Below are 14812 nucleotides of genomic sequence, written 5' to 3' on the forward strand. Positions count from 1 at the left end.
ACGTGGTCCAGTTAACGGCCATGTTGTGAATTGCGTCGACTTCCTCCTCGTTATAAATGGTGGCCAGGTCATCGTACTCGGCTCTGCAGTAGCTCTGGGCCTCAGTCCAGTTCAGCTTTAAGTTGGTGATTAGAATGTACTGATGTAAGACTCTGGAGTCTAAATTGGGAATAAAAAGGTTACTCTTTCTGCTGCCCTTGAAACACTGTTGAAAATGTGGTCGTGTATTTCCTCTTTCAGGTCATTAAAGTTTGCAAGATTTGAAAAGTTAAGAGAGAAAAAAGGATAATAAAAAAACGATATAACTGTATGTTTTTTTTTTTCAGATATCATTGTTTAGAGCAGGGGTGTCCAAAGTGCGGCCCGAGGGCCATTTGCGGCCCTTGAGGGGATTTTTTGCAGCCCGTGACTTCAAATGAAGAATCAGAAGGTTTTGATTAAGATCGGCACATTATCTTATTTTTCTTTTTCATGTTAACGAGGGCTGAACAATATTCCTAAAATAGAAAATGTTCAGTAACATGTATGTTGTTGTTGTTTTTTTATTTTGTAAACGATGAAAAAAAATGTATGCAAAGTTTTTGCAAACAAGCAGACTGTTGTTTAACCATTTAATGACCTGAGCTTAATGCAGAAAGCTTTTCCAAAAACATGAACCTCGTCACAGCCTTGATTCTGAGAAAAAAACAAATAAAGTAAAATGAAGAAATCAAAATATTTGATTTCCTTTTATTGAAGGGTTTCTTTAGCGAGCCTTTTGATTCTGATCTACAAAGCCTTACTATTTTTTCAACTATATTTTAAAAAACAAAACCTGTGGCCCGTGAACGATTCTAATATTCAGAAAACTAGACAGAAAAAGTATTTTCTTACCCGTCTTGGGGATGACTGCCACAATAATTAAATCCATTTTCAAGAAAAATGCGTTTAAATAAAAAAAGATTGTATTCTTTAAAAATAGATAAAACTGATTACTTAATTTTTGCAAAGTTGGTGATAAGAGGAGTACAAACCAAAGAAAAGTAGACTCTTCAAACGTCCCTCCATGTTCTGCAGTAATCAGACAAAAAAAAAACAAAGAGAATTCAAATGTAGCAATATAAAAAAAATTTCAAACACAGAGGTCTTGCATCTCTGTGAATGTTGCCTTACCTTCTCTGGTTGTGTCTTCAAATTGAAGAAAATTTACTCTCGAGTCTCCTTCCCTGACTCCAAGTTTGGATACTAAATGGTCCGTGACCACAAGACAGTGGTTGTGTGTTTTAGTTTTGCACTTTTGGTGAGAACGATGGTCTGTTTAAGATAGTCAGAGAAGACATGTTTGTTCAATGTGAGAACATGTCTACAGCTCAGCATGCTCCCAACTTAAGATGACAAGATGCAAATAGACAAAAACAAGCAAATAGTGAAAACATCTTTACCAATTTGACAGTACACAGGTGACTTCATGCAAATAAGACAACAAAAATACAGATATGCTGAATTATCCAGGCGTCAACTGGAACTGGAACCGGTAAAAAGTGATAAAAAAGAACATTTTGTAAGTTTGTTTCTAGCTATGAGTATCCCAGTCCTATTCATGACTTCTTTCATATCTTCCAATCCCTTAGAAGCCTTTATCAGTATCTGTAGTATTTTTTAAACTTCAGTGGGTGTTATAAATATGTGAATATAAACTTGTTTTTTTGTCTATTTGCATGATTTTTCTTTCTTATGTGCCATGAAAGATTATGGATTTATAGGTAAAATCCAGAGTTTGGGCATATGGAATTCAAGAAAACACAAGTTTTGTTGGTAATGTAAGTAATGTTACAAGAGGTGCTAAACAGAGAGAGCTTCAGTACGCCTACCATTACTTAAAAAAGAATTCAAGTCCTTGAACGGCCCAATTTTTATCACCATTGAAAGTCTTTTGATAGGAACAGTATTCTTGTAAACATGCTAACACGTTTGCCCTGGATAAGAGCAAACTATTCTATTAACAATCTCCTTGAGTGGAACTGCAGGTATGCATTTGTTTTTGTTTTTTTTCATGCTAGTTAAACATTGCAAGCCAAAGAGTAAGGATGTGTGCGTGCATGGATCATTTGAAGTTTGTTTGCTTGGCATGACGCTAGAAAAAAAGAAAAATGCAATGTGTCAGTAATAACCGTTTCCATAGGCGACAGGTTACCTTGCTTTTCATAGATGTGCTTTAAAAAAAGTAGTTGATGCATTATTTAAAAGAAGTGAAATATTCCTATGCACAGTTCATACATTATTCTCTAAATATCCGTTTTAGGCGATGGGACGTTTTGCACTTTCCTATAAAATGAAACCTACTATGTAAGGCCTGATATCTTTGAATGTTGAAAGTGGAATATTATTTTGATACAAGTAAAAAGCTAATAAATGATAATAAAGTCTGTTGAAATGTGCACTCGCATTCAGTGTTTCCTTTGCAAACTTAACAACACTAGAGGTAAGGACTTGCTTGATAGTCGGACTGATCTAAGATTTTTTTTTAAAAGTCACTGCTCATATGAGAGAAGAATCCAATGTAAAGAAAGAAAATGTAATAATTTAATTATTAAACGCACAGTATGTAAAATCCGCCACTAGGGAGCTCTCAATCAAATTAATCACAAAATAACAGGGCAGAGCTGGAGACAACGGAAGGGGAGAAGGGACAAACGGCAAAGGTAAAATGATAAATAAAGCTTTATGAACTGCTTAGTTGTGCAAAACTAAGCCAGCAGCAGACATTATATTCCTGTCTTTTGTTACCGAACATTTCCTGTCATATTAGGCTTTTTGTTTTTTTTAATCAAGTCACATATTTCAAACCACAGACTGTACATTTTAATTGAACGGAAAAGGGGATGACGTGAGCGAAGCCCCGGAACCTTCGCTTCGACTTTTAAGACGACGGAGGGATTTCGCGTGAGCACTTCCAGGTCAGTAGCCGCAGCTCGGCATTAAGACATGCATGTGTTTTGATATTTAAAAAAAAGAAAAATCATTTTCATGTAGCTGACTTCCCGACTCGCAGCGCGACGCCCTGATCCTGTTTGAGAGGTTGAAACATGAACCCCGTGTTTCGAAAGGTGAGCTTCCTGTTGTGTGTCCAGGTGTTCAGTTTCTCTGCAGAGGTCACACAGCAGTGATCTCTGCACACACTCACACAGGCTTACTCACATTTATTCACTGTTTGTGAAAACTGTAGTTTATTTTAAATGATATTAACCACAGAAAGCAGCTGGATAGATACCGGAACTCACACGGGTCCGCTTCTGTTTTGGAATGAGAATTTCAAAATAAAATGAGAGGTTTTCCAGAATATTTAGAAACCTTAAAGAAAGAATCTGATTTCATCTTGTTTTTTTTCTCTCTCCAGTTGCAGGCAGTCAATCAAGTGCTGACATTATGCCGGTAAGTGCCAACATTCATACTTCCTCTTATATGTTAAATTTGTTTTTATTTTTTAATTTTTTAACTTGTGTCTCTTTTGATGATTACATTACATTAAACACAGTAACTACTAATAAAGTCTTTTTCCTGCCTTGGAGGGTCTTTAGTGTTGTCCCCTTCACCCTCCCTCTCCGTCAGAAGTCACACTCTCACCTGAATGAAGGTGTAGGGTAGACATACAGCGGCAGGCTTTGGGACAAACTTCCCTCTCTCAGGTGGAAACAGGAACTGTGTGTTACCATGGTTACTCAGCGGTATCTTGCGGGAACGGCTTTTTTTTTTGTAGCTAACGCATTCTGTAAAAATCTTTATGTAGCCTAGATTCTTCTTCTTTAGTTATAGTAGTGTAGACTTATAACAAAACTATTAGACTGAGCCTACATTGTTTATTGTAATTTATAATTTAGGTTAATTTATTGTAATTTTCAGATCAGGGTGTCCGAAATTAACGCAAAGACAAGAAGACTATTGTTGAACATAAAGTGTATTTTGTTGTTGTTGAATTGAGATTTCACAAAGACATCAAAAGTAGAAAAATAAAGAATAAATATTAACAGCGAAAAGTTGTCTGCAACATGATTTAATATTCTTTTGTTTTTGCGACAGTCCCTGTAAATATGAAACACTTCACAATAAATAAACATCTATTTGATCCTCAGAACACATTTGAAGTTGTTAACGTCTGTATGATGATATTAAATGTCTATCTTAGTTGGAGCAGTGTTTGAACTCACAGGTTGCTGTCTCCATGACGACCGGACACAATAGGCGTTGCACGTGATCTGAAAGTCGGCATCGGTGCAGACTCGCTGGTGGAGGGTTTTATAACCCACTACCACTCCCCGCTAGTTGGTTTGGGACGGACTTAATATGGCGGACCCTCCGCGAGGACGCGCAAAAGGAGGGGTAGTGGGGAGGGAGAGGGTGTAGTGGGGAGGGAGAGGGTGTAGTGGGTAGGGAGAGGGTGTAGTGGGGAGGGAGAGGGTGTAGTGGGGAGGGAGAGGGTGTAGTGGCCGGTTTGAAAAAGACACAAAGTGTGTTGCCCCATGTTCACTTGTTTCTCTCTAACACTGTTCCTGACTGATACTTCTACTGTTGTATTTAAAGGGCCACACCGTGTATCCAGCGTCCTGTGTGGGGTAAGTGATTGAAACTCTACATGTTCACTTGTTTCTTGTGCATAACTTTAAACTGTTACATTTGCACATACCATAATGTTGGCATCAGTAAACACAATATTTATGTATATATATCTTTCCTTCATCTGCAGATTCTGTCGACAAACGACAATACAAGTCCATGCCAACGCACGGGATTGGTCGGTGGAGACATTTTATACCTAAAGAACCAGTAAGACTCTGGAAGCAGGTTACATTTAAGGAAATAACACAGTTAGTTATTTCAGCTGCAAAGCCAATACCCTTAAAGGAGCAGTATGTAACTCTGACACCTAGTGTTTAAAATGGGTACTGCAGTCCAAATTCAAAACAATGGAGAGAGCTGTTTTTTTCCCCCTCCTCCTCCCTAGAGTCGATGCGCACAAGTGTTGCCATGCCAACCTTTCTGCGTTTTAATCTCTCTCAATTAATACTCTTACTCGCTTCCATCGCTGCAACACCTTGTTGGTTTGACGTGAGAACAAAAATAGTTGGCTTTAGCATTAAATGAGCATTTCTTTTCTCTCTTTGTTTTCAGCCAAAGAAAAAGAAAGACAAACACCAGATGAAGCCGATCCTGGCGGCGACAGACACCGCGTACGGGTCTCTGAGTGTCCGAGTGTCGGGTCATGACATGACACTGGTGGAGCACTACTCGCAGTACATCCACAACCTCTGCAACCGACTCGGCATCAAAGTGGCCGAAAGGTGAGGACGGTTTAAAAAAGCTCTTACAATACAGTGGACATTCAGCAGATGTGTTAAGGGTTATCCATCTTTGCACTCAAGGTGAGAGACACACTCTTCATGGTGGTTTTGTCTTCCTGCAGTTACGCTTTGCCGACCAAGACCACAGAGGTCATGCTGATGCAGGAGCAAGGCACCAAGATGTTCGTCGAGGCCGTTCTGAAAACTCACCAGAGAGTCGTTCAGGTATCATCTTTAACTTTCCCTCCTGAATCCACTGCTTCATGCGCCGGTGTTTTTTTCCGTTCTGCAGGATCTGACCTGACTGTGACATTTGTCTGTTTGTGTAGTTGAGCAGTCTAGACGCCACACTGTGTCCGCTCTTCATGGGCGTTGTTCTCAAAAACCAACCGGAAGGAGTTCGACTTTCTGTGAAGGAGGTGAGTTTGACGTTAATGGAACGCTCCTTCCTACAGGCTTTAGTGAATATGCTCCGTCTTTATTTCAATCTAACTCTTTTTTTTAAATGGTCTTCCTACTTTTCCTCGCAGCACACGGAGGCCGACTTCCACTCACGTTTCAAGGGTCGTCCAGAGCTCGAGGGGCTCATGGCTCAGATAAACCAATAGGCTCTTCAGACATTCAACGTTATTTAGTGTATTTATTCTGCAGCATTCTTTCTTTGAATGCTTTAAAAGGTGATACTTTACATTTCAAATTGCTGTATACTTCAAGTTCAACTCTGCATTGTGACTTCTTGAAGATTAAACATTGTCTCATTTGCCTTTGAAGTTGGAAAGAAGTCTGTAATAAATGATTTATATACCATACTAAGTCACTGTGTTTACTTTGAATCCAAGAGCTACCATAAATGCAAAAAATGGCTATAAGCTATAAAAACGTCTATAAATGTGTTTCTAATGTTGTTGGAAACAATGCAAAGGTCTTCATAAACGTCTTGGTCTTGGAGCACTCTGGTCTTGGGTATGTCTTGGTCTCAGTTGGTCTTGACTACAACACTACTGTCAACCATATTTGTGGAAAAAAAGCAACTCCAGGCACAGCTTAGGTTAGCAAATATATTTTAATATATAATATTTATGTTCATTTTAGCACAATGACAAAATGGCATATTTTCAATTCAGTCCCATTTAAATCATGACAAAAGCCACACCTTTTATATTGGTTTTGAATAATACCTCACATCATATTTTGTTGCAGTCATTGTTAAATCAATTCTGAAGTACTTCTCGCCCCATGAGAGGAAACCGTTAGCAAACATTTCGAACAGCATTGAGCCCAATGGCGTCCAACAGGGTTGTGTTGTGAGCTGAAAAACATAAAAATAAAAACTCCAAAACCTCTTCAGTTATGCTGTCACTGTCGATGAAAAGGATCAATTCATTGTCTCCAACCAAATCAACTGTTTGCATCCTCGTACAGGCCTTTATTTAAATGATTACATTTGTATAAGGAGGCGTTAACTAAAGAGATGGATTGACCCTGTGAGAAAACACACACCTGTCACTTGCTACACCAATTTAAGAAGAAACACATTAAAACATTATCTGTCAGAATACAAGAGATAACATCCCACTGTTCGACTCACAAGGCAGTGACTGACACACGGCAACTTCTAAGGAAAGTAACTCAGGTTATTGAGTGTTATGTCACACCTGCTGTTGAAGCGTTAACATTAGCTTGTGTCCTTCTAACTAGTTCAAAATTCGGCTAATGCTAACAAAAAAACCCCGTCAACCATTGAGCTAGCTTCTGAAAAGTACGACTTCTACATGTCACACCTGCCGTTGTGTTATTAACATTAGCTTATTTCCTAGCCGGTTCCAAATGTGGCTAATGCTAACAGAACAAAACTTGAGCAAGCTTCTGAAAATAAGAATTTTAATCGGAAATTGGAAATAAATGTCATGAAAATTCAGAGGTTAGTGTTCTAAAGACTAGATCAGTCCATTGTTGAAAACACCGCCATTAATTAGTAAAAAATAAAAACTTAATACGACTTTTCCAAGTTCTGTCTGACACGTTTGCGTAACCTCTCCTTACTTTAAACTTCGCCCTGCTGAGTCAAATCGAAGGATGCTTCTAAATTGTAAACCGGACTCCAAGAATGTTTTTTTCTTCAGCCTTACATTAAACCTCCTCTTTCAAAGACTAGCGCTGCAAACACGACACTTAAAAAAAGCGCCTACTGAAAAACACACTTCAAGAATCACCGATCTAGCCACAAACATAAACGGGATTTTATGAAATAAAGATTGTTCAACACAAACACGATAAGAAACTACTAAACGTCAAGCATGGCATGATTTCAAGTCCATCCACCCCAGCAGTCTGCAACTGAATCAAGTTGGCACGTTCACCTGTGGTGCTTTTATTGTGCATGAAATGTAAACTTTATTCCTCAAAATTAAAGATTTTTTTTAAATTCTGTGCAGCTCTTGAGAAAGTTAAATAGGTGTGGTTAAGAAGCTTGTGCATAATATTCAGGAAAGCCTAACTTAAGGTGACAGACAATTCCTTTGAGGCTGAGGGTGCAAAGAAAAAAAAACGACATTGCTGCACAACTTCACCCCATAAAACCGAGCAGACATTCAGCATTCCCAACATCAACACACTCTGCTACCATTAATCACATCTCTCAGTTGTACAACATTCTTGTGCAAGACTCGCCACATTCAAAATGAAACTACCTAAATGCAGATACAACAGAGATGTAATCCCAATTTCTGAACCTACAGCACATATTTCTCTCTGTTCACGCCTCTACATTTTATCTGTTAGAGCTTCATCTTAACTACTCACATTACTCGACCCAGCACTGATACTCCCACCTCTTTATCACGTCATCCACACAACCTTTTCCTATTCACTAACACCTTAATTTAAAAAAGAAAAGAAATCGAATGAAACTATGGAGCCTTAAGAGTTCAGTATTTAACAAATGGTATTGGGAATTAAATGAGCTAATAATGGGAATCGATATAAAGTTTAATAAGCCCAAAAAAGACATACATTATTTAAAGAAAGATACTGAGTTCAACTCCATTGATATGGAACAACATTTAGAATTTGTGCCAAATAAATCCATGCTAAACTAACTATGTATATATTGGCTTTGTTTACAGTTACAAAATACTAGGTTCAGTTGAAATTACATTGTTTTGCTTTAGCTAATAGGAGCTAACTGGCTAAATTCAGTAGCTCTTTGCTCAATGCATAATTTACACAACTGATTTATGATGTGATGGCTAATTCTTGAATCTATTTCTCAAATAGCCTACTGAAGACTTAAGGCTGCCATGCAAAACTATAATGCTACCTATTTTTCAGTCAAAGTTGTTATTTCTTTGTAAGTAGAATGATAAGTAAATTCATTTTTTTTGGTAAAGATGTGTCAAAAATAACTGTTACCTGTAAATCATTGGTGAACATTTTTTGAATTTTCTGAAATTCACGTCTCTAACAAAAAAAATGTCTGTCTTGACTTTGCGACTGCTTTTACCTTTTGTCATGATTTGGAAACTCTGAATAAAATCATTTTACAAGCAGTGACCACGACACATCTGATCAAATACAACACAGTAAAACATAATATGTTACATATCCGTAAATACAATGAAATGAATATCACTTTTTGTTTTTTTTAATAAATCATCACTCGAAGCCGAAACAGCCAAACATAAAAGAAAAGAATAACATAAGTTATAAAAGTGTTGATGCATGGATGCTTGATATTGGATAAGCAACACATTTTTATCCCCCAAGGTTTGTTTCCAGTTAGTAACACAAAATCAGGACATGTCAAATCAACAATTTTATAAGCATTGAATAAATTAATCAATTTCAAAACAAACACGGTGATATCTATTCAAAATACATATTTACAACCTATCAAAAAGAAAAAAAGAAAACAGACTTTTCTAAAGGGAAACTGATACTCTGTTTGGATGAATTTGAATCGACTGTTAGCATGACTTACATGATGTTTACCTTCACACAATATGTGTCTTTTATTTCATATTATTATGTGTTAGTTATACTCAGGTATTCATCATTAATAAACATATTTTAGAAGGTTTATCCTTTTGCAGCATTTCGTATGGTTGATATGTACTTGGTACGTGGAAATCCAAATTTGACATCATTTGTGGCTGATATGTTGATATATTATGTGCCAACAGAGTAAACGATAAGCAATGCCAAATACAACATCTGTTTGGTGATGAATTTCTGATTGGGGTTGATATTAGATGAGTAGGAAACCGGGGGTTGATGTGAAAACAAAATAATGGACTGCAGCTGCATTTCGATGCTTACAGAAATCTTCACACTCCAGTGAATAAGCTGCTAACCAAGAGCATCTAGGCCATCACACAGACGTTTTTTTTTCTTTTTTTGATGTATACTGATTTTTCGGACAAAGTAGCGACTGACAAACTACCACAAAGTTGCTAACAGGACTCGATTGCCTACTGAAATTCTGAGAGCGAGGGGGAAAAAAAAGTCACTTGGTCACATACATCTAAATTCACAGGATACGATTCAAATAGCACTTTAAATAAAAAGAAAATAAAACGATCAAAAAAGAGATACAATCGCCCAAATCCTCCCTTGCTGATATTTTGTATAATGATGAAAACTCATGCTAACATCTGGAAAGAAAAACCCTTTGGTTTGTTAATCACCAAACGTCTTTACTAAAAATCTACAGTCATGGCCGATGTTCACATCCATTTTAACGCTGAGAAAGACCATTACCCACAGGTCATAGCAGTAAGTATAGCTGCCTCCCCCTGCACAATACTCTTAATACTCTTAACTTCAGCTCTGGAATAAATCCAGTGGTCCCATATTGTTTTCAACAGGCTCGAGCTACAGGAGGGCAGCAACCGCTTCTCTTGGGGTCAGGCCTAGCAAGGGCTAGTCTGGACGCTGAAGGGAAGTCCACCCAGAAAAACGTAAACACTGTAATAAATTACAAATCTGGGAAGAATCGTGCAGATACCAGAAGTTTTTTTTAGGGAGAGAGGGCTAAACTAAGCATGTCTTAGGTCTTCAGCCTGATTTGGGGTATTTTCTACCTGTTTGTTTCTCTTTATAACACTGCGTTTAAAAGTAGCCCTTTCTTTGTATATCTAAGAAAACAATTGGACGGTTAACGTTGTGGAAGAACAAAACAAAAACGTAACTAAAGTCAGATTTGGACTCACTAAATTAGCAGGTTATGGGCTGTACTTAGGCAAATGGGTGAGTTGGGCTTCAAGCTAATTATTGGACTAATAAAAAATGTCCCAATGAAGGTGCTTTTATGTTTTGAAGAAGTTTTTATGACATTCCCTTAGTTAATGGCGCTAGAGAAGGAGTCAGGTAATCCCTTAGTCATCAGGATTTCTGCTCTGGTGACCAAGAATCTGTGCACCAAACTTCATGATATCAAATCAAATAGTTGTTGAGATATATTAGGCCTGGCAAAAGTGGTGGTCCAAGTCACCAGCAGTCCATCGTCATTGGATAAACCAATAGACTAAAAAGTGTTCTCTGTTCCATAGCAGTGTTTAAGTACTTATGGGTGGACTATTCCTTTAACAGTACTATAAAAAGCTTGATCTGGCCTAGATTAACTTGATGTTTTATGCAAAGAAACATGTCCACTTTTTGTAAACTTTGAAATGTCCTCATGTAATTGCAGGCATTAAAGGTCTATTGAATGTTTTCGTTACCTGAAGACTTTGCTTGCAAAACAGTAGAATGGGAGTTGTACAGTATAGTTGGTCTAACTATTTTTTACCCTTCAATGTATTGTCTTTCCTGACACTTGCAAATACCTCTTACCAAGTGCCACCCAACCATGAATATCAGTCATGCAGATTCAACACAAGAATCTTGTAAAAACACCCTGCGTTTACGATGGAGATTTTTTTTTTTTTTTAGATTAAGTGATTTGTTGGGAGGATATGTTACAGTGCAGTTTTTTTTCCCTACAAACATAAATGCATAGGATACAAATCAGTCCAACACTACAATATACGTCAAGCAATACAAAAGAAAAGAACAAAAACAGATCACGGGATCTGTTAACAAAATAAAAAAAGTCTTGGTCGTTGGCACTGGGGTTGGATTGTGATGAGGTGGGGGAGGGGAGGCAGCAGGACGAGGGGAAATGGATCAGTCATACACTGATACTGTTTTTTTTACGATGTCGTCAATTTTTGATCCTACAGCGTTAATCACACCAAAGATGGGGGCAATAGACCCACAGACATTCTGTACACGCCAACATCGAAGTCCTTAGCAAATTTTGTAATAAAAGAAGCATCCCTCCCTTTAAAAGTGGGAGTTTTGATTAACTTGGCGTTTGTGTGTGTGCATCGGTCTCTGCTTCACACATTGTTTGTCACAGTTTGGAAAAATTTTGGGGTTAACAAAAAGTCTGCTAAGGCTTCAGCGCAGAGCATAAAGAGACACAGTGTTCAAATAGCGGTTATTATAGTTTAGTTTCAACAGTCTTGCTAGCTTTTTATGTTGTTGCATGGCGGGAATGGAAAAGTTTGTGTGGGTTGTTAGCCGCTGAGTTCATTGCAGATTTTTGTTATAATCTGTTGTATGTACAGTTTATTGAAGGACATGTTTTATCACCTCATGCCAAGTACTCTGTCTCACATTTTTACATTGCTGATACTTTGATTTGCGCCAACTCCAACTTACTAAGTTTGTCCTCTTTCCAAGCTGGTCAGTTTTTTTTTTCTGAAACCAAATAAAATGGAAACAAAGGGGTAAAAAATAAAGTTAAGTGTCTCTTTATGTGTCACGTAAACAGACATTTTACACGCTAAATATATATCCAATATGCTTTTCTTCAAAATATACTTTTATATTCTTTAATATAGTCCATAGTAGATGTAGTTTCAGTTCTCAATATTCTTTTTGTCATCTCTATCCGTCACAGACACTGAGTAGTTTCAGATTAGATAAAATCGAGGCAAAAAATCAGACATGGTGAAACTGAACGTATCGTGGAAATTTGCTGTTAGAGCCGCAGGTCAAAATATGATTTATGCTAACTTTTCCTGTAATATATTATTTGTATATTTACATCTCCAGTCAACTTATATATCAGACTTCAGAATTATTGTCCATAACTTTCCCATCAAAATAGCTTCTCTCAATAACTCTTGCTACGACTCATAAGCTGAAGGCAAATATTGGCTTATTCAAAATCAACTTTAAATATCGTCCTCTAAAATATCAGGCTTTTTTATTTGGCTCTTGAACATGATATAATCATCTGCATAAGAGTAAAGGGAATGGTGAAAGAACCTCTAGCTGAGGAACACTAACTGTCCTGACGTTTCAGTTTCATTCCAGGTTTTGTTTCAGATACAGCCCCATGCTAATGTAGCCAAAAGAGGCGATACGGTGGTAATTTAATAACTGTAGTACTGTAATTAACAATGCACTCATTGTAGCTAGGTAGATAATTAAGCTAACTGTTTCATTTGCGTTTTTGCTGAGACTTTGATGAGAAGATGGATACCATTCCCATGTTTGTATGCTAAAAATTAAAGGGGTTAGCCTAGCCTGCTAGCTTTGTTTTGTATAAAGGCTGAAAACAGTGTAGCCTAGTTGTGTCTAAAAGTATAAATACGCCTTCTATAACTGTGCAATACAATAACACAATACAAATTAACATATGTAATTTATTTGATTCTACAACGTTAAAAACAAAGCATACATACAAGGCTGGCTAGCTAGCTAGCTGTTCCACCTGTTCCCCATTCAAAGACTCTAATGAGCTACGCTAATCAGCTAATTGACTTTAGTTATCATACCTTTTGAACTTTATATCCATCTTCCCATCTTTGATAAGTTATACGAACTCGAATAAGCTCTTTTTTCTGTTTTTTCTTTTTCAAGCTAAATTTAATTATAAGCTATCTTTTCCAAAATGTCAACTACCTTCTTTCAACTTATTAATAAACAACCCTTAACAAGCACCCTCGTCAAAACACATAAGTCAAAGGTGTGAGATTTAAAATTGTTTCACTCATTACTAACGTTAGATGAAGATGTCATATCTCAATTTTGACCTTTTTAGACTAATTTGCCCAATAAAACTGAATGCATTATTAATATTAAGCTCTGCTAAGTTGTGTTAGTCATATGTATATTTGTACATACAATACATGGTTAAATATTTTCCATTGTTAACTAGCAGCTTTCTCACATTTTCAGACTTTCTTCAAAAACTTCCCCATTTCAGTTTGAGGGTAAGTTTTGAGGGCAGGGTTCATCTTCTACATGGGCAAAAAAAAAATTGTACTTCATGGTTATTTGTTTGAACATTCAACAACACACACACACACATACACTCTGATGAAAACAGCATCACAGATTGAACAGTGTCAACAGATTACACTCATTCAGAACTGACCCGCTCAGCCTTTGAATCGAGGGAGGGTCCACATTGGCTCTCTCCTCACACACAAACACTATCGCTCCCTCTCCAGATTTCTTCTTCTTCTTCTACTGTCTTTCCCCCCCGAGGCTTCCCGTCTCCTCTCGTCTCGGGAAGAGACTGCGTCGTTACTCTCTGATTGGTTGCTTTGTAGGTGGTATTTCCCATGGTTTTGTGACTGGATGTGTTTGTGTCTGTGTGTGTGTGTAGTGAGTGTGAGGCGAGGGTGTGAAGGGTTGGTCAGAAACGGTTGGTCGGTTGATTGAAGTGCCAGGAGTGAAGCAATCAAGGTGCAAAGATTAGGGCTGGGGGTCATCACCTCACACTTTTTTAGGGGGTGGGGCCAACTTGATGATCTCATCTTCAGAGGGCTGGCGAATGATGTCTTAGAGGGGGAGGGGGTCAGAAACAAGGGGAAAAGAGAGAAAAGAGAGATATGAGAAAACTTTACAGCTGCAGCTAGACATGTAAAGGAGATCTTTGGCTCCCTGAATAGAGGTACAAACTGCTGTACAAAGAATAAAACAAGGAGAGGGCTCAGAAAAGTGAGGAAAAACTAAGGAATCGCTTAAAAAAATGTCATGATCATGTTTACATGGACTGGACGACCTTACGTATAAAAGTGAGGGACTAGAGAAAACTCTTAACTCCGCTGCTAACTCCTTCATGTGAGCGCGAGGAGAGAGGGGTTGGAGGTGTTTTCAGTGGAGGAGAGCGGAGGCTTCAGTATGGAGGAGGTGTGGCCAAAGAGCAGTTTGTTTTGGTTACATGCTGGTGCTCAAGGGCGACATCAACTGGATCAGAAAGTTGCATATTCTTCGTTTAATACAGTTCATTTTGGAGCATTATGCGCTAAGTGTACGTGGTGGAATAGAGATGACACAGAAATAAATTACGGCTGTCAAACAATTACAATTTATGTAATTGCAATTAATCGCTAAATTTCAAACAAAACCGCGATTAACTATTGAAATCCTGTTATTTCGCGATCAATAATAAAACATTGTTAGGCTTTTATTTTGATTTTGTTTGTCTTAAGCTG

General features: G+C 37.7%; 2 protein-coding genes across 2 annotated transcripts in view; one reads left to right on the forward strand and one right to left on the reverse strand.

Moving 5' to 3' along the window:
- Positions 1 to 2916: 2916 nt before the first annotated feature.
- On the forward strand, positions 2917 to 6124 carry mrpl48 (mitochondrial ribosomal protein L48). The gene is made up of 8 exons (XM_029280222.2): positions 2917 to 3086; positions 3377 to 3411; positions 4558 to 4589; positions 4721 to 4800; positions 5146 to 5315; positions 5438 to 5540; positions 5645 to 5734; positions 5846 to 6124. The coding sequence occupies exons 1-8, from the start codon at positions 3066 to 3068 to the stop codon at positions 5921 to 5923; spliced, it is 609 nt and encodes a 202-aa protein (XP_029136055.2). The 5' UTR covers positions 2917 to 3065; the 3' UTR covers positions 5924 to 6124.
- Positions 6125 to 6359: 235 nt separating this feature from the next.
- LOC109995187 (proliferation and apoptosis adaptor protein 15) overlaps positions 6360 to 14812 on the reverse strand; it is a 50374-nt gene continuing 41921 nt past the window's right edge. Inside the window, exon 4 of the mRNA XM_020648833.3 lies at positions 6360 to 14155. Coding sequence (XP_020504489.1) covers positions 14091 to 14155 — 65 coding nt within the window. The 3' untranslated portion in view covers positions 6360 to 14090. The remainder of the gene's footprint in view (positions 14156 to 14812) is intronic.

Source organism: Labrus bergylta, chromosome 22, assembly GCF_963930695.1.
Source record: "Labrus bergylta chromosome 22, fLabBer1.1, whole genome shotgun sequence".
In the NCBI taxonomy this organism is placed as follows: domain Eukaryota; kingdom Metazoa; phylum Chordata; class Actinopteri; order Labriformes; family Labridae; genus Labrus; species Labrus bergylta.

Excerpts from the sequence above, each read along its gene's own strand:
- mrpl48 (XM_029280222.2), top strand. The coding sequence starts at position 3,066 with ATGAACCCCGTGTTTCGAAAG. Across the intron at positions 4,801-5,145 it reads ATTTTATACCTAAAGAACCA|CCAAAGAAAAAGAAAGACAA; the intron begins GTAAGACTCTGG and ends CTTTGTTTTCAG. Across the intron at positions 5,735-5,845 it reads TTCGACTTTCTGTGAAGGAG|CACACGGAGGCCGACTTCCA; the intron begins GTGAGTTTGACG and ends TTTTCCTCGCAG.